The 18668-nt window shown below is 46.2% G+C and overlaps 1 protein-coding gene across 1 annotated transcript; it reads left to right on the top strand.

Moving 5' to 3' along the window:
* Window positions 1-394: 394 nt before the first annotated feature.
* On the top strand, window positions 395-16223 carry taok2a (TAO kinase 2a). The gene is given in 21 exon segments (XM_080488683.1): window positions 395-894; window positions 5611-5751; window positions 6648-6719; window positions 7007-7108; window positions 7958-8003; window positions 8110-8206; window positions 8399-8512; window positions 9522-9613; window positions 9699-9792; window positions 10061-10142; window positions 10214-10384; window positions 10730-10939; window positions 11654-11782; window positions 11895-12131; window positions 12300-12428; window positions 12883-13086; window positions 13164-13403; window positions 13482-13694; window positions 14512-14694; window positions 15199-15993; window positions 15995-16223. Coding segments are annotated over 20 exon segments (3426 nt in total). The 5' UTR covers window positions 395-894; window positions 5611-5619; the 3' UTR covers window positions 16079-16223.
* Window positions 16224-18668: the final 2445 nt, after the last annotated feature.

The following is an 18668-nucleotide window of genomic DNA, read 5'->3' as shown; positions in this document are numbered from 1 at the left end:
TTAAATTAAATTAAATTAAATTAAATTAAATTAAATTTGGAAAGCGCTGGGTAAAGTTGATTCTAAGGATCTATGGTTGGTTTCCAAAGTGGACCCAGTGGTTATGAAAAAGACTCAGTAAAATATTAAAATAAGTAAAATAAGAATATCTATTGCTTGTTTAATTTTTTTAATGTTTTTTTTTAATCATTATTTCTTTATGTGAAATTGCCATGTTTGAATGGCGCTCTAAACATTCACCTTGTGATACCGAGTTCTTACAGTATATCTGGTATGACCGATGGTTGTTCTAGAGTTGTACCGTGAGGTCCAGTCTGGTCGCCGGGGCTGTGAACAGGATGTGGGGCTCAGCCCGGGTCGTTGCCGGGACGTCGGGACGGGAGGAGCAGTCCGCAGGAAGCGGCGCAGCTCGGTGTCCGGTCTCCGTCAGGCTGAGCCATCTTGTCTTTTAGCCAGAACAAAAACGAAGGAACAGGCGACTTTAAAGCTCCGGGATGGGGCGCAGCTGTTAGCTCCAGCTTTCGGCGTGTGCTTCGGGACATTATACACCGGAGAACCGGCAGCCACACCCCGCAGAACCGGTGGCAGAACCGCCCCAGTCAACGTTTACCTTCTCCCGGCTAGCCCGGCTAAGCTAGCCCGTTAGCTCAGACGAGCAGCACAGAGACCGAGAGGCGGCGAAAAGTTTCCCTCGGAGCTCGCTGGGCCGGCCCGGGAATCCGGGACAGAGTTCCCGTCTTCAGCTGTGGATCCAGGAGGGGACGCGGTGGCGATGGGCCACACGCCGTGTTGATTTTCTTCCGACCCGGCGACGATGAGGACTCGGACTGGCTGCTAGCTGCTAGCCCGGCTGCTAACGGTTGTTTTTCGTTCCTGAGCGGAGCCAAAACCCTGGTGAGTCCTACTGGTACTCCTACTGGTAGTCCTACTGGTACTTCTACTGGTAGTCCTACTGGTGAGTCCTACTGGTACTTCTACTGGTGAGTCCTACTGGTAGTCCTACTGGTGAGTCCTACTGGTACTTCTACTGGTGAGTCCTACTGGTAGTCCTACTGGTACTTCTACTGGTGAGTCCTACTGGTACTCCTACTGGTGAGACCTACTGGTAGTTCTACTGGTGAGTCCTACTGGTACTCCTACTGGTGAGACCTACTGGTAGTCCTACTGGTGAGACCTACTGGTAGTTCTACTGGTGAGACCTACTGGTAGTCCTACTGGTGAGTCCTACTGGTACTCCTACTGGTACTCCTACTGGTGAGTGCTACTGGTGTGTCCTACTGGTGTGTCCTACTGGTGAGTGCTACTGGAGAGTCCTACTTGTAGTCCTACTGGTGAGTCCTACTGGTATTTCTACTGGTGAGTCCTACTGGTGGGTCCTACTGGGGGTGGGTTAGAGCCACAATAACCCCGGTGAGTTCTACTGGTGAGTCCTACTGGCAGCGGGTTAGAGCCACAACCAGCCCCGGCCAACCCGGGCTCGTAGCGGGTTCACTCCAGTAGTATCTTCGCCGTTCATATCTTCTCCACAGAGGCTTAAACTCGGGTTCGGGGAGCCCGGTGGTCTTTGTGTTTTCGGGCTGGAATTCTGGTTTTCAGGGCTCCTTGGTCTGAAGTGATTCATGAGGTAGATTTTAGAGAAAACAGCCATTAATGGTGACCCGCTACTGTTTATGCCTTTCTGGCGTTAAGCAAGTAGAACTGAACGTTAAGTCACCTCAGACAAAACTGCCATTTTAAATGTCACTATAAACACCTCATTTAGTGTCACCACATTTCACTGTGGTGTAATAACAATGTTATAAGCACAGTTTTATTGGTTTACAGGCTAACAGTTAGCTGGTCGTTAGCAGTTGTGATTGTATTTATTCTTCTTTATGTTGTTATTAGTATTAGTAGTAGTATTGTTATATCATCCAACACAAACCTTAAATCTTGCCACCATGTTATCTTAAGATGAGCAGAATGATCGCAGCTCTTATTGAATGGTTTTCTACTGTTGGAGATGTATGTTTGGGAGTATAATGCATGTTCGCGGAGTATAATTATCCTTCTCATTTGTAATGTAGGTCAGAAACGGCTTTTTGTTGTGCTGATAAATCTCCACTCATTATGTTCATAATACTGATTTACTTATATAGCTTATTTCACTGTTACATGCCACTTCGACATGTAGGCAGGCAGAGATGGGAATTGAACCTGCAACCTTCCGATTGGGAGACGACCGCTCTACCAACCGAGCTAAAAAGGCAAAAGTTTAGAACCACAGATACTTTCAATGGTAATTTCCCCCAAAACACTTTACTTCATTGATTCTCAAAGGAAATTCAAGTTGCCAGCTTGGAACGCAACACCTCTCCAAATACATATACACAGGGCAGCTGCCCCATAGACACATTTCAATAACTAACTTTCAAAAATAAGTTCAATGCACCTTTTAAGTTTTAATGAAGTATATGTTTGCATCGGCATGTGCTTGTTGGGCAGTGCAGGTGTCCTGCAACAAGCCTTGAATTGTTCATAAGAAATTAGTTATTTTGTATTGTGTTTTTTTAGGCAAATCTAATGATATTTCACCATATTAAAGTGGTTAGTTTCTTACATATGTTGAGCTAGTTTATGACATGTTTGAGGCTAGTTCATGACATGTTTGATGCTAGTTTATAACATGTTTGAGGCTAGTTTATGACATGTTTGATGCTAGTTTATAACATGTTTGAGGCTAGTTTATAACATGTTTGAGGCTAGTTTATGACATGTTTGGTGCTACTTTATGACATGTTTGAGGCTAGTTTATGACATGTTTGATGCTACTTTATGACATGTTTGAGGCTAGTTTATGACATGTTTGATGCTACTTTATGACATGTTTGATGCTACTTTATGACATGTTTGAGGCTAGTTTATGACATGTTTGAGGCTAGTTTATGACATGTTTGATGCTACTTTATGACATGTTTGAGGCTAGTTTATGACATGTTTGATGCTAGTTTATGACATGTTTGAGGCTAGTTTATGACATGTTTGATGCTACTTTATGACATGTTTGATGCTAGTTTATGACATGTTTGAGGCTAGTTTATGACATGTTTGATGCTACTTTATGACATGTTTGATGCTACTTTATGACATGTTTGAGGCTAGTTTATGACATGTTTGATGCTAGTTTATGACATGTTTGATGCTACTTTATGACATGTTTGAGGCTAGTTTATGACATGTTTGATGCTAGTTTATGACATGTTTGATGCTACTTTATGACATGTTTGAGGCTAGTTTATGACATGTTTGATGCTAGTTTATGACATGTTTGAGGCTAGTTTATGACATGTTTGATGCTACTTTATGACATGTTTGAGGCTAGTTTATGACATGTTTGAGGCTACTTTATGACATGTTTGATGCTACTTTATGACATGTTTGATGCTAGTTTATAACATGTTTGAGGCTAGTTTATGACATGTTTGAGGCTATTTTGGAAGTGTATGACTCCTGGCTTGGACAAGTAACTCACACCCTGTGTTCCTGAGTGATTTCAAGTGTTCAGACATTTCAGTTTAATGTTGAGCTTTAACTTTGTCTGCTTCATTACAGTCACATATGTGAAGGTCAAATTAGAGCTGTTCTGATGTTTTTGTCTGAATCTTATAAGCAGCGTCTGTTTGCAGCTCTGAGGTGGATCCTGTGACCATTCAGCAACAATGACACACTCATTTCATACCACTCTTGTTTCCTCTTTTTTTTTTTTTCCATTTATCCTTTATATCTGAGGCTTGCTTTTCACATGTTGAAGTTGGTTTCCAGCCACGTGTTGCTGCTTCTGCTTGCTGTTCGTCAGAAAAGTACAAGAAATGATGCAGCAGGATGTCTTTTCATGTTGAATAGAACCAAACTGCGTCACTGTCATTTCCAGTGGTCTGTTTAAATCTGTCGTTCAATTCACTGCGTTATAGATTCGACAGTGGAACTGCAGGGTGAACGTGGCCCCGTTTCAAGGCTGCACTTACAATCAGTGTGTTTCACCTGCTTTCGTATTGAACACGTGCCCTCCAAACCTTTAGTTGACTGGTGACACACTGGGTTAAGGTATGATATTATGGCAGGAAGAGCGCCTGGTCCGCCAAGTCTAAGCTGCATGTTGTACCGATGCGAACGGGGCAATTAAACACATCAGATTCACATAAAACCCTTTATCTGGAATTCTTCTTGTAACCTTGAAACTAGCAATTACAAGTCATTTAAATGGGTGTTGGACATTGACATGAGCACCGCTTGAGCAGGGCGTCCTCGAATTATTGAGGATTGTGTAAATGAAAAGGTGTTTACAATAAAACACCTTTGTTTTTTTGCCACTTTAACTTGTCTTTACTCCATCACAACTTGCGTTGAAGATTTGGCTTTCACACTGTGTGCCCTTCCAGCCACAACAGGGATTTGAACACGGCTCTTCATTAACATTCTGTCACATTTGTATGTTATTTTCTTCATTTATAAGCCAATGTTTTTAATTCAGCCTCGCATTTTGGCCACTTTTCCTGCTGACTGTAACAAATGCTGTCTAGAAAACTGCATGGCACGTCATCAACGTATCTGACGTCACCGAAACTGTTTAATTATTCACATCTCTTCACTTTGATCTCAAAGAAAAAGCCAGTTGCCATCTTGTTTCTCTAGTGTCTGCGACTGTGTTCATCTTTCCACATGTCGGCTGCTTCCTGCCCCTCGGAGATGAGCTGGGGCAGACGGGCGGTTGTAGTCCTGCACAGTGTTTTAGTGAGAGTCTGTGATGGTGGAAGTCTGATGAGCCCCATTTAGAAGTGGGTCACTCCAGAATGTATTTTCCAGCATGTTTAACACATTAATCAGATGGTTTTCTGCCCGACTGAAGTGGAAACGCATCTCTCTCAAACAAGGCAAGCTCTCGCTTGTCAACCAACATGCAGCAGTTCTGTCAATACATCAGGTGTACTGTACGAATCTGTACACAAAGGAGAGCAGGGCCTGTTTACATGACAACGGTACCCTGAGCCACAGAATACTGAATGTTTATAACATGCTAATAATGCATATCAACACTATGCTGTACTTACACACACACACATACATTCCCACCTACAGACAATTTAGTTTATGACATGTTTGAAGCCAGTTTACGACTACTTTATTACATGTTTGAGGCTCGTTGTTATATAACAAGCATGGTTTTTGAGCAGAAGGACGCCCGCAGGCTCTTTGAGAACATGCAAACTCCACAGAAAGGCCCCCAGCCTGGAGTTGAAACAATGGCTTCCTGCTGTCGGGTAATGGGGCTAACCACTGTCTCCACCATGCCACCCGCATCACGGTGGTGTTACTCCGTAAATATGTTCTTTGTTACGCTCATGAAACCGCTGTTAACTGGTCAGTGAATCGAGGATGAACCGAGGTATCAAACGGTAGAGTTTCAGGCGGTGACCCCCCCCCCACCCCCACCCAGGACCTTATAAGGGAAAGTAACAATCCATGAACACATATTGCATGTCTGATGTTGATGTGTGAAAATGGGTGTTGTGACACACCACAGACCTTTAACCCCAGTGCTTGTACTGACTCATGCCCTCTCCTGATCTCCAGGCCCTGGCCATGCCCTCAAATGCACGGGCGGGCAATCTGAAGGACCCCGATGTGGCTGATCTTTTCTGCAAAGACGATCCGGAGAAGCTGTTTGCGGACCTCCGTGAGATCGGCCATGGCAGCTTTGGAGCGGTGTACTTTGTGAGTACTACAGAGACTCGTCTCAGTTTGATTGAGAGTGAGTTCAGACCGGGGCTCAGTCTTTTTACCGACACGTCCTTCGTGTGACCTTGTCCTCATTTCATAATGAAAGTACTGGCAAACTGCACTAGTACAACGAAACCCCCCGTGAAATCTGGACACGTTTTCCTTGACCAGGAGACGAACCCGAGCCTGCTGCATAAGAACAGAGGACGCTTACACATGGCACGCTGGGTCAGCAACCAGGGTTGCCAGATGTGACTCACTGTTTTCAGCCCAAACAATGTAAAACCTACACACCTCAATAAAAACCAGCCCAAATCTCAGCCTGTGTAGGAATCATATGAAAACCCTAAAACTATTAAATACGTGATATTGAACACGCCATGAACAAACAAATGCACAAAGTAAACAAAGTTTAAAGTACGAGATTTGGCTCCCCAATTGGGGGATAGCCGCCGTATCTGGCAATGCTGGGCAGCCTGTAGATTCATTTTCAAGTAGTTGTTAAAAACGAGCCGACAAACTCTGGACAACATGACGAGGGAAAGGAGGAGGAGAATGAAGAAAAAAAGAGTCACAGCTTTTAACATTTTGGCGGAGCCGCTTCCTCCGGCGCTTCTCCGTGACGTCAGTCACACGGCGACGACGGAGTCGTCGCGTGTAGAAAGGTGGGGGTCTGGTGTGAAAAAATCTGAATTGACGCTTTCACACAGCCACAAAACAGGTCGGATGTGAGTCACTTGTGAGTATTTTATCAGAATTGGGTCTCTTTTCCCTGCAGTGTGAACGAGGCCTAACCTCCATCAGCTTGCGGATGCTCCCAGTGTGTGGAGTTGACGTTAACCAGCATCAGTTACAAGTAACTGTGTTTGCTTCGTGTCCCGGTCTGACAGGCCCGAGACGTGTGCAGCAATGAGGTGGTGGCCATCAAGAAGATGTCGTACAGCGGCAAACAGACAAACGAGGTAACTAATCAATATATTCTTCTGCTTATTTCCAGGAAACATTCAAAGAGGGTTGATGGGGATCAATGGCACAATTGATACAGGACTTGCATGCATAATTAAACTCTGTGTGTGTGCGTGTGTGTGTGTGTGTGTGTGTGTGTGTGTGTGTGTGTGTGTGTGTGTGTGTGTGTGTGTGTGTGTGTGTGTGTGTGTGTCATAATATTCTACTGTTACCTGTCTTATTCCTCTGAACTCTCCCTTGTGGCACATTAACAAAAGTGTGACCTTCCTCGTCCGTCACGCAGAAATGGCAAGACATCATCAAAGAGGTGAAGTTCCTGCAGAAGCTCCGTCATCCAAACACTATCGAGTACCGAGGCTGCTACCTGAAGGAGCACACAGCATGGGTATGAACCTGAGAGAGCTGGAGCAGAGTCTCAGCAGTGCTTCAGGCCGATTCATCCTCCATGAGAACAAGAAGAAAGTTTGGCACTCCGGGGACTTGCCAAACAAAATGACGTCATTTTCTTCGGCCTGCTCCCTCTGGCCGATGAAATTTAGTTTGGCACTGCTGAAACACACATTCCAGCTCTCTAATGACTGTATCCGTCATATTTTAATCATGTTTGATCCTGCGTTGCTGCTGTGTGAGCGCCGCAGCTCGTTAACATGTCGGAGGGCGGAGTCACGTGATGCCCCTGAATGCATCACTCAGCTCCTGCACTTAAAACCGGACCAACATGGCGGCGCAGACACAAACTTTCTCTTTTATTACAGAAACCGTTCAGTTAAATGTATTTCTGAAAACATTTGAAGCCAGAAATATTTGAAGCTGTACCGTTGATAAGTTAAAACACCGCTTCATAGATCTGTGGCCTGTCATGAGGGGGCGTGGCCTGCAAGTGCGACAGCTTCTTCTCGGAGTGTGAACTGTCCTGCTGAGCAAGCATGTTTTTCTGCAGCCGGCCGACGTCGCAGCGCAGCCGAACCTTTCTTCTTGTTCTTATTGGAGTCTGAAGGGCCTTTAGTCATAAAGCTCAAATACTTCATAGCAGGATGTGAAACCAGGATGTAACTCGTGACCAAGTCAGAGGGAAGTTCACATAAATCCTGCTGTATTCTCCTGGATCTTTACAGAAAATCAATTTGTGCATGTGAAATATAATTTTCTCTGAAGTCAGGTGTGTGTGTGTGTGTATGTGACTGTGCGTGTGTATGTGACTGTGTGTGTGTGTGTGTCTGTGTGTGTGTCTCAGTTGGTGATGGAATACTGCCTCGGCTCAGCCTCAGACCTCCTTGAAGGTTTGTTCGTCATTTATTCCCATCTATAGTTTATTTTATTTTTGTTACTGTTTGTAACTCGCGTTTTTTTCTGGGAATTTTTTTTATTTAAATTTTTTTTGTATAGTTCACAAGAAGCCGCTACAGGAAGTGGAAATAGCTGCTATTACCCATGGTGCACTGCTGGGACTCGCATACCTTCACTCTCACAACATGATACACAGGTAAAATGAAAAGCTTCTTTCTGGGTGGATGTGTTTGAATTGAATTTGTTTATTTTGAACATTAACTGATAGACGGGTGTGTGGATGAATGGATTGATTAACGGATGGACTTAGGGACGTCTCCGTGATCGTGGTTAAAGTGCAACAGTAACTCACCAGCTGATTTTGAAACCTGTGATTTTCGCCCTGCAGGGATGTGAAAGCAGGAAACATCCTGCTGACGGAGCCTGGTCAGGTGAAACTGGGCGACTTTGGCTCCGCCTCCATCGTGGCTCCAGCCAACTCCTTCGTGGGGACGCCGTACTGGTGAGCGCTGGATTCCTGCCGATGAAGGAATGAGGGACTGATGATAAATGAACGCTGTCGTCAATCTGTCCCGCATATTGAATGTCTGCTGGAACGCGTCTACAGCATAGACATATTCTAGTAGATTGTTCACTATATGTGTAGAAACTCGAGTCTATACGATACACATTCTAGTAGAGATCTACAACAAATATGTCTATGTAGACGTATTGTAAGTAGAACCACGACAATATCAAAACGTTGCATTCCATTCAGGAGCCGAGAGAAAGCGTTATTCACGCAGCGTTTGATTTTCAACAGTGCAAAATTCTAAAAAGGGTGAATGTGTCAACATTCCAGTGAGCCTCCGATGAAGGCAATTTTGCCTTTCACTGTTATTTTTTTTATGGTGAAAATAATCAAATTAACATGGAATGTGGTGTAGGGCTGTGCGATTTGGCCTAAATGAAAAAAAAATTAAAATTTAATTCGAGTTTGATTCGATTTTTTATTCATTTTTTCTCAATGCACTTAAAAATGACTGACTTGAGTTTGCTGAATCAAAATTGTTTTGAGCTACAAATTTGATAAATCAATTAATAATCGATTAGCCCTGATGTGGTGCCATAAGCATTTTAAAGCTAAACCGTGTCATTTGATCTAAAGTCAGCTGGCGAGTACACCGACTCACTGCTGCACCTAATGCACAAGGATCGTGTTACAGACATATATTTTACAGTGTTCCTTTTAAAGGTTCAGATTTCTGGGAGGAACAGATTGAAATGTTTACTTTTATAGCCGCTGCGATTTCTGCTTTTCTTCTTTTCTTTTTTTTTTTAATGTAATTTACAGAACAATTTGGCTCGTTAGGAGTCATTTTACCAGCGTGGAGTCTTTAGCTTTAATTTGGCTTAACTTTTAATCTGTCCGAGCCTAAAAATACTGAGGTGACGGGGACTAATAAATCCTGTATGTTGGCCAAGCTGGTCTCCAGTGCGTCACCTACGTTCTCCACCTCTCTCTTTCCCAGGATGGCTCCAGAGGTGATCTTGGCCATGGACGAGGGTCAGTACGACGGGAAGGTGGACGTCTGGTCTCTGGGTATCACCTCCATCGAGCTGGGTGAGGACCAGTCCGCCTGCTCGTCGTGTGGCGCCGTGACGGACCGAGTGTGTGACGCCGTTTTGTTTGTCTGCTTCGTCCACAGCCGAGAGAAAACCCCCGCTGTTCAACATGAATGCTATGAGTGCCTTATACCACATCGCTCAGAACGAGAGTCCTATCCTCCAGTCCAACCACTGGTGAGGAGACCTGAGCCTCCATGGCTCTGAGATTAAACCGCCAACATCTGTGGAACATCTGTGGAACATCTGTAGAACATGGAAGTCCAATAATACTCTGCTTTCTCTTCGTTCTGTCTGCAGCACATCTTCTCAGATTATTTTTGTTTAGCATCTCAAATAGTTTTTTTCTTCCGCTCACTCTGATGAGCGATGATGAATCTGAGCTGCTGCCTGAAGTTCAAGAACATCAGATGAAGAGGAAATGACTAAACTCTTTACTGTGCAGGTCCGATTCCTTCCGTAACTTCGTGGACTCCTGCCTGCAGAAGATTCCTCAGGACCGGCCGACCTCCGACGTGCTTCTGAATGTGAGCATCTCCAGCGGCGCCCTCGTCTGGCGGTTTCCCCCTCCTTCATCTTCCTCCTTCTCGTCACGCAGCATCGCTTCCTGTGCCGCGAGCGTCCGCTGACCGTCGTCATGGACCTCATCGCACGGACCAAGGACGCGGTGAGGGAGCTGGACAACCTGCAGTACCGCAAGATGAAGAAGATCCTGTTCCAGGAGACGCAGCAGAACGGCCCCGCGCCTGAAGGAGGAGACGATGAGGAGGTGAGGAGGAGGAGGAAGAGGCGGTTGATGGGAGGACGCGGGGAACCAGGGAGTGGAGGAGAGAAGAGAAATAGGAGGATGAAGAGGAAGTCAGTCACCACAAAGATTAGGATGAGGGAAGAGGTTCTTGGTGTTATAATTGATGATAAAATAAATTTGAAATCTCTCATAAAATGCATTCAAAACGAGATCTCAAGAAGCATTTCAGTGTTCAATGAAGTAAAACACATTCTGAACCACAAGTCACTCCACATATTTTACTCTTCACTGGTGTTACCGTATCTAAATTACTGTGCAGAGGTTTAGGGAAACACAGACGTTTGTGTGTGTGTGTGTGTGTGTCAGGAGGCGGAGCAGTACCTGCTGCAGACCGGCACGGTGAACAGCATGGAGAGCTCCCAGTCGGTGCCCAGCATGTCCATCTCGGCCAGCTCCCACAGCAGCTCGGTCAACAGCCTCGCCGACGCCTCCGACGACAGCGGCGGCGAGATGGCCATGATGCAGGAGGGCGAGCACACGGTCACCTCCAACAGCTCCATCATCCACAGACCCACGGTACACGCCAACCGCCGCCGTTCAGCATCCTTCACGACCAAAATAGCTTTTCTGCCATTTTCCAAACATTCGATTTGTCTGGAGCCACAAAACATGAATTATTACAAATAATGTGGGATGAAGAAAAACACGTCTGGAATGTAAATATCTTTTATTACATTTTCAGCTTTCCTAGGCTTTTTTGTGTGATTTTTCTTTTTTTTTCTTTTTCATTTTATTTATTTCCAAACATGTGCAAAAAATTAAGATAAACAAATGGAAGGAACAAAAACAAGAGACACTCCTGAAAAGAATACCATTTTTAATCCTACCCCTTTACATCTTTGTCATTACAAATCACAAAGAATATATATATATAATATAATATATATATATATAATTTATTAATGGGTTTTTTACCCACTTTAGCCATTTCAATGCATCTTTGATATTTATAGTACCTGCATGTTTGAAAGGATTTGATCCTTTTCTAGCCAGTCCAGCTGTGGAGTTTAGACTATTAGACTATTTCTGAAAATCCAGTGTGGCATGTAAATCAAATGAAGATTAAAAACAAAATGTTTACGTTCCCTTTAATTTCCTGAAAGCTTGGGGGAGCAGGGCTGAAGTCGCCACTTGTGGCCTCAGAGGTTCCTGTTGCAGACGTCTGCTCTCCGTCGTCAGGTTGTTTTCAACTCTTCATAAGCGGTTGAATTCATGAAGCTTCTTCCTCAGGGTCAGGACAACATCTACGATGACCCCTACCAGCCGGAGATGGACCAACCCCAGGCTCCATCGGCCGGACGCCGGAGAGCGTATTATCGCAACCGCGACCACTTCGCCACCATCCGCACCGCCTCTTTGGTGAGAACTGCCGGCTGCCTCGGATTTTACAGTTTTTTGTTCTAGAGGATACAACGTGCATGATTGCGTTTGCAAAAAAAGAAAACCTACTGTTGCTCCGCCCCCCTGTCAGGTGACCCGTCAAATCCAGGAGCATGAGCAGGGCTCGGCGCTGCGAGAGCAGATGTCCGGCTACAAGCGCATGAGGCGGCAGCACCAGAAGCAGCTGATGGGGCTGGAGAACAGGCTGAAGGCCGAGATGGACGAGCACCAGCTGAAGCTGGACAAAGAGCTGGAGAACCAGAGGACCAGCTTCTCCACGGAGGCCGACAAGCTGGCCAAGAAGCACCAGGCCATCCTGGAGAAGGAGGTGAGGAGACGCTCCTTCCTTCTTTCACCTGCTGCAGTGGAACCCCTCCTGTAACGCCACTGCTGCAGTGGAACCCCTCCTGTAACGCCACTGCTGCAGTGGAAACCCTCCTGTAACTCCACTGCTGCAGTGGAAACCCTCCTGTAACTCCACTTCATCGTCCCACAGACCAAAGCAGCTCTGGCCGAGGAGAAGAAGTTCCAGCAGCACATCCTGGGCCAACAGAAGAAAGAACTCACCAGCCTGCTGGAGTCCCAGAAACGGCAATATCGCCAACGCAAGGATCAGCTGAAAGAGGTGGGGGGGTTGGGGGGTGGGGAGGAGGAGGAGGTTACTATAGGAACTTGCTTGTTTCAGTGTTTAATTGCAGAACCTCCAGAACGTCCTCCTGCTAGCTTCTTTAGCCGTTTGGCTCAAACTGAACGTATATTTATATTTTCTCTCCTGAACTGTAAACAAACAGGAGCCCAGTTCTTATAGAACCCGTCTGTTCTGCTCCTGCTCTCTGGAGAACGTCTGGACACTTCAGTCTCTTAGCTGGAGACAAACCCCATTTCTTCTTCTGTTCTCAGTGGACCGTAATGGTGCCCCCTAGTGGTCATACATGTTTACAACCAAATAGCACAGTCAGTGTTTTTGTTTAGTTTCTTCATGTTTCATTATTGAGGGGATTAAAAAGGAGGTTTGGTTGACAACCTTCCCAGATTGACGCTGACAGTGTGTTGATGTTCTGTCGTCCTGAATGGAGCAGGAGCTGCATGAGAACCAGTCCACCCCGAAGAGGGAGAAGCAGGAGTGGCTGATCCGCCAGAAGGAGTGTCTGCAGCAGATGCAGGCGGAGGAGGAGGCCGGCCTGCTGCGGCGGCAGCGCCAGTACTACGAGCTGCAGTGCCGGCAGTACAAGAGGAAGATGCTGCTGGCTCGCCACAACCTGGAGCAGGACCTGCTGCGGGAGGTGGGACCCACCGCATCGGAGCCCCGTTACTCCCGACGCGCCGCCATATTTGATCTGACGCCGTCTCTCCTGTCCAGGACCTGAACAAGAAGCAGACGCAGAAAGACCTGGAGTGCGCCATGCTGCTGCGGCACCACGAGTCCACCCAGGAGCTGGAGTTCAGGCAGCTGGGCTCGGTGCAGCGGACGCGGGCCGAGCTGATCCGCACGCAGCACCAGACCGAGCTCACCAACCAGATGGAGTACAACAAGCGGCGCGAGCAGGAGCTGCGGCAGAAACACACCGTGGAGGTCCGGCAGCAGCCCAAGAGCCTGAAGGTAGGAGGAGCCGCTTTCCTACGCTGATTCTGCCTCTTAAAACCCCGAGTCTGAGTGCATCTGCTTCGCTTGTTTCAGTCCAAAGAGCTGCAGGTGAAGCGGCAGTTCCAGGAGACCTGCAAGATCCAGACCCGGCAGTACAAAGCTCTGAGGAACCACCTGCTGGAGAGCACTCCCAAGTCCGACCACAAGGCGGTGCTCAAACGCCTCAAGGAGGAGCAAACGCGCAAGCTGGCCATCCTGGCTGAGCAGTACGACCACTCCATCAACGACATGCTGTCCACCCAGGCTGTGAGCAAGGCACGAGTCCACACACACCTGAGACACCACGCACACACACAGCTGAGATCCCAAACACACCTGAGAAAAGCCGACTTTCCTCAGTATCACAGTGGTTCTCCAACTTTTTAGTGTGAAACTCTAAAAGTTCTACCATTATGGCTGACCTGAATACACAGTAGTGGCGGTTCACAATTCACTCAGTTTATTATCTATTTTATCTATTTTGATCATTTTATAAATTTTCAAATTTTATTTAAGAAAAATATATATTTATGACTTGCCCCCACATACCACTAGAGGGAGCTCCTACCACCAGTAGTATACTGGAGGAGCCTCAAGTACCCTGAACCAACCCAGTCCTCCTCACAGCATGAAACACGTTCCACTTTAAAGAACATCAGCTTTAACATGTGTCCATAGTAGCTTTGATGAGCTTTAGCATGCTTGTTTAGCAGTTAGCTTCTTTTCCCATGAGCACCTTCCTCTTCTAACATCGGATTATAGAGCATCTTCCTCCACGAACATCAGATTATGGAGCATCTTCCTCCACGAACATCTTCTGACAGCTTTTTTATTGGGTGTTGCCATGCAACACCACATTAATACAGACGTTCCACCATTAATCACCACAGAACATTGTAAGGAACTTTAATAAGTAAGTAGTCAAGTTTTGTTTTTACCTGCAAAAACAAGTGAAGTAACTTAAGAGGTTTTTTTTTTTGTTTGTTTTTTTTACGAGACGTAACTTGTACCTTCAGTGTGTTCTTATTAGTCGGTGAGTAGTGGCGGTGATGCGGCTTGACGTGCTTCCTGTCTGATGCTTCAGTTGCGGCTGGACGAGACGCAGGAGGCGGAGTATCAGGTGCTGAGGATGCAGCTGCAGCAGGAGCTGGAGCTGCTCAACGCCTACCAGAGCAAGATCAAGATCCACACCGACAGCCAGCATGAGCGTGAGATCAAAGACCTGGAGCAGCGGGTCTCCATCCGCCGGGCGCTGCTGGAGCAGAGGGTGGGTTCCGCCATGAGCACACATCGTTTGCACCCTTTCACCCTCTTCTGCACTCAACTCCCGAGAGTTAAAGACACATAACATGATCTCGGGTTTATATATTGCTCCTCTGGACAGTCAAAGACGCTTTACATTGCGTTATTCATTCCCTCCATACTGGATGGTGGTAAACTACGTATGGAGCCACAGCTGCAGACTGACAGAAGCGAATCCACAAATTTGACTAAATCAAGATGAATTCTCTGCTCTAGATGGAAAAAACTAAAGTGTTTTGCAACCAGTGGAGCATAAATAGATGATGACTGAAGGCCAAGCCTGAACTATGACACTGAGTTTTCTCTTATCCGGGTAACTTCAGGATGAACTGCTTTCTAATGATTTTCTTATTTCTTCCTTCGGGAGATTCTGTGTGGATGTGAGGTGAAACCCTGTCATCTCTGACTGTGAACAGGAAGTGGTAAACGGGTCATTTCCTGTCCGACTGACCGGCTTTGTGTGTCTCAGATCGAGGAGGAGATGCTGTCCCTGCAGAACGAGCGCAGCGAGCGGATCCGGACCCTCCTGGAGCGTCAGGCCCACGAGATCGAGGCCTTCGACTCCGAGAGCATGCGCCTGGGCTTCAGTAACATGGCGCTGAGCGGCATCCCGGCCGAGGCCTTCAACCAGGGCTACCCGACCCCCAGTCCGTCCTCGGGCTCCGGGGGCTGGCCGTCACGGCCCGTCCCGCGCTCCGGCAGCCACTGGAGCCACAGCGTGCAGAACTCTGTGGCCACGCCCTCCTGGCGCGGCCAGAACCACGGCGGCGGCTTCGGCCGCGCCGAGTCCATCTCGTCCTCGCACGCCCTCGGCCGGGACGGCGAGCCGAGCAAGGCTGGCCGAGCCCACTCGTCCTCTTCTTCCTCCTCCTCTTCCTCCTCCCACCACCACCACCACCACCAGCAGCACTACCTCCCCCAGCACTACCAGCACCACCAGAGCACGCCGCAGCTGTACCGCGACGCCCACGACTTGCGGGCCCGCGAGTGGGTTGGGGGAGGCGGCGGTGGCCATTACTCCCATCACGTCCAGAGCCACCACCTCCCCTCCCACGCCTCCGCCCAGTCATTGGCTCTGCTGCCCCCGCCGCCACCGCCTCCCCCGATCTCCCTGTCCTCGTCCTCGCCTCCCTCCTCCTCCTCGTCCTCGTCCTCTCAGGGCGGGTACGGTGGCGGCGGCCTGAGCGTCCGAGGCCCCGCCCTCATGGCCCTCAGGAATAGCCCCCAGCCACTGAGGAGGACGGCGTCCGGGGGTCCGGGCGGCGGCGGGGGGTAGCGACGGGGGCCTGAGCCGGAGCACCTCCGTCACCTCTCACATCTCCAACGGCTCGCACCTCTCGTACTCGTGAAGCCGTGTCCGTCTCCGTGGCAACGCTGAGGTGGCGACAACACGTTGCGCTTAACAGCGTCGGGACGTGAGCGGTGGCGGCGGCGGCCGTGGAGCTTCCACTTCGGCTAGCGGTGCTTTAGAAACCACTTTATGTAAATAAGTCCTGCGTCGTTCATTTCTACATGTTTTGATACGTTCAGCGAAGGCGGCCACTTTTCTTTTTCTTTTTTGCGATGATGAGTTCCTGTTGTCCGACTCTTAAAAACAAACCAACACTGCCATCTTTGACCACTGCCCCACAACTGTCTGCAGTGTTTCCAACCCGCCACAGGGGGCGCCAAATCTACCGATAATCCCTTCCTGCTGTGAACTCGCAAATTCTTTTATTACCATTTCTCAGATTTGTGAAAAAAATCACACAAAAAAACTGTCATAGGATAAAATCCTGAGGAAAAACCAACAAATTGTAACCTGTGACATCTATAAAATGCATATTGATACAGCGAGAATAAATCCTTTAAAAGTGCATTTAAATCTGCTCAATTTCAGCTGAATTAGAATTTCATCTGATTTATACACCCCAAAAATGATTTTAGCGAACATAAAAATTAAAACAAAAACTACAAAATTATGTTTTTAACATGTTTTTTGCTGAAAATTGGCCACTGTTTAAAAGTTGTGAAACTTTATAAGGCTTTATTATTCTGATATTCCTAAAATTGGTGGAAGAAAGAAGGAAAAAAAAAAAAAAACATGACACAAATAAATATCAGACATCAAATATCTTTTTCCAGGAAAAACATCAAATTTTCACCCAAGATTTGTAATTATCCTCCCAAAGAAAACAATCAAATGATGAGCAAATGAAGTGAATCTCCATTTCAGCTGAGATTACTTTAACTCACTCACTTCCTACACGGGACTTTTTGATGTTTTTCGGTTTTTCCGTGAGATGAAGCAGCAAGTTGACGTCAAAGTGGGAAAAGCCAATATTCGACCAGCTGGGGGCGCCACTGAGGCGTCAGAGACGAACGGGGAGCAGCAGGTGCGTGGCACACGTGTACAGACCCCCGTTTGTATGGGAACAAAAAAAAAAAAATCGTATTTATAGAAAGGCGTATAAATGTGATCGACCTGTACGAAGGCTGCAGGTGTGCCGACGATTGTCCGAACTCCTGACTCGCAAAATATTTACCGTGTACATAGAAGCACTAACTCATGTTAGAGTAATAACAATGAGGATTTTGTCACGTGAGTCGAAGCTGTTTGTACTTAGAATCAGACAAATAGATGCTATCATTATTATTACTACTACTGCAGTTTTAAATATTTATGTTGTGCTAATTTTTAAGTTTTTAAAATGTTATTGCCAATGTTGACCACAAGGTGGGGGTTAAGAGCAAAATGTGACTGTGATAGAGCGATTAAAATAAAAGACAACAAAACGTTAGTGTCTTTATGGAGGACAAAAGGACTACATTTCCCAGCATTCCTCTGGAGGTCTCAGGGTGGGCGTGTCCACTTCCGGCAGGGCTGCGTTCTACTTTTAGTTGTTTTTCATTTTATTTGAGCCAGTATTAAAACGTCCACGGCGAGTTTTCCAGCTCGTGTCATCACGTCGGGTGCCATGTTTCTGTTTCTGTCTAATGTTTGCGCCGTTCTGTGGGTCTTGATTTGCTCTGAAAAACATTTTTTAAAAATGATTGAATCAATAAAACTCAACTTTAAATTTAAAAAAAAAAAACATTTCTGGACTTAAAGTTAAAATGTTTATTGGATTTTGTTGAATCCATTTTTCCACTTCAGCATTTTGTTTCATTTAGAAAGCGTCTCAGTGAAAAAGTGACTCCAGCCAACAAGACGAGTCAACGGATTCTAGATAAATTGGTCGCCTGAAATCGGACTTGTGTGTTTGAGTTTTGAAAACTTGTCCTTGTAGTTTGGTGTTATTTGAAGAGTGAGCTTTCATTTTGCCAACATTATTCTTTGTTACGTTAAGTTGAAAATGTATTACATTGGAAAAAAAAAAAAAACAACAAAAAAAAAAAAAACATTCCTAGAGTGGCGCGTTTTGCCAATTGAAGCTGCAGAATTTCCACATGTTCTTTTGTTTTTAGTGTAGAAAACGATCCGAGCGGTTTACAGGCCGCAGGAAGTCTGTTTAGTCACGCTGTCAAAAAGAAAACCTGAAGGTACGGTAAGGTTTCCACAGAGACACTTTTGGCCACCAGGTGGCAGCAGTGAGCTACAGCTGGTTCTCCCAAGTAGAACAGCTCTCTGCACCATCTGCTGGGAGGAAGTGGTATTACAACTAGCTACCTTGTGATATTTTTTTTTTTGTTCAGTCGCTTTCAAATAAAAATGGGACGTACTGTATCTTTAAAGACCAGTTTGGAGAATCTTCATGTTCAAACAATATCTTCCACTCCAAATATTTAGAACAAATTAAGACAATAAAAGAGTTGAAAACGGTCGGAATCAACTAAGTCAAGGCTGACGCAGAAATTACTTTTATTTTTTGTTCTTGAGTATTTTAAGTTAACGGGAGAAGCGTCGGATTAACACATTAGCTTTTTTCTTTTCTTTTCTTTTTAAATATCTTCACATGC

The sequence above is a fragment of the Lipophrys pholis genome (assembly GCF_963383615.2).
Source record: "Lipophrys pholis genome assembly, chromosome: 19".
NCBI lineage: Eukaryota > Metazoa > Chordata > Actinopteri > Blenniiformes > Blenniidae > Lipophrys > Lipophrys pholis.
This window is presented reverse-complemented; position numbering and strand designations above follow the sequence as displayed.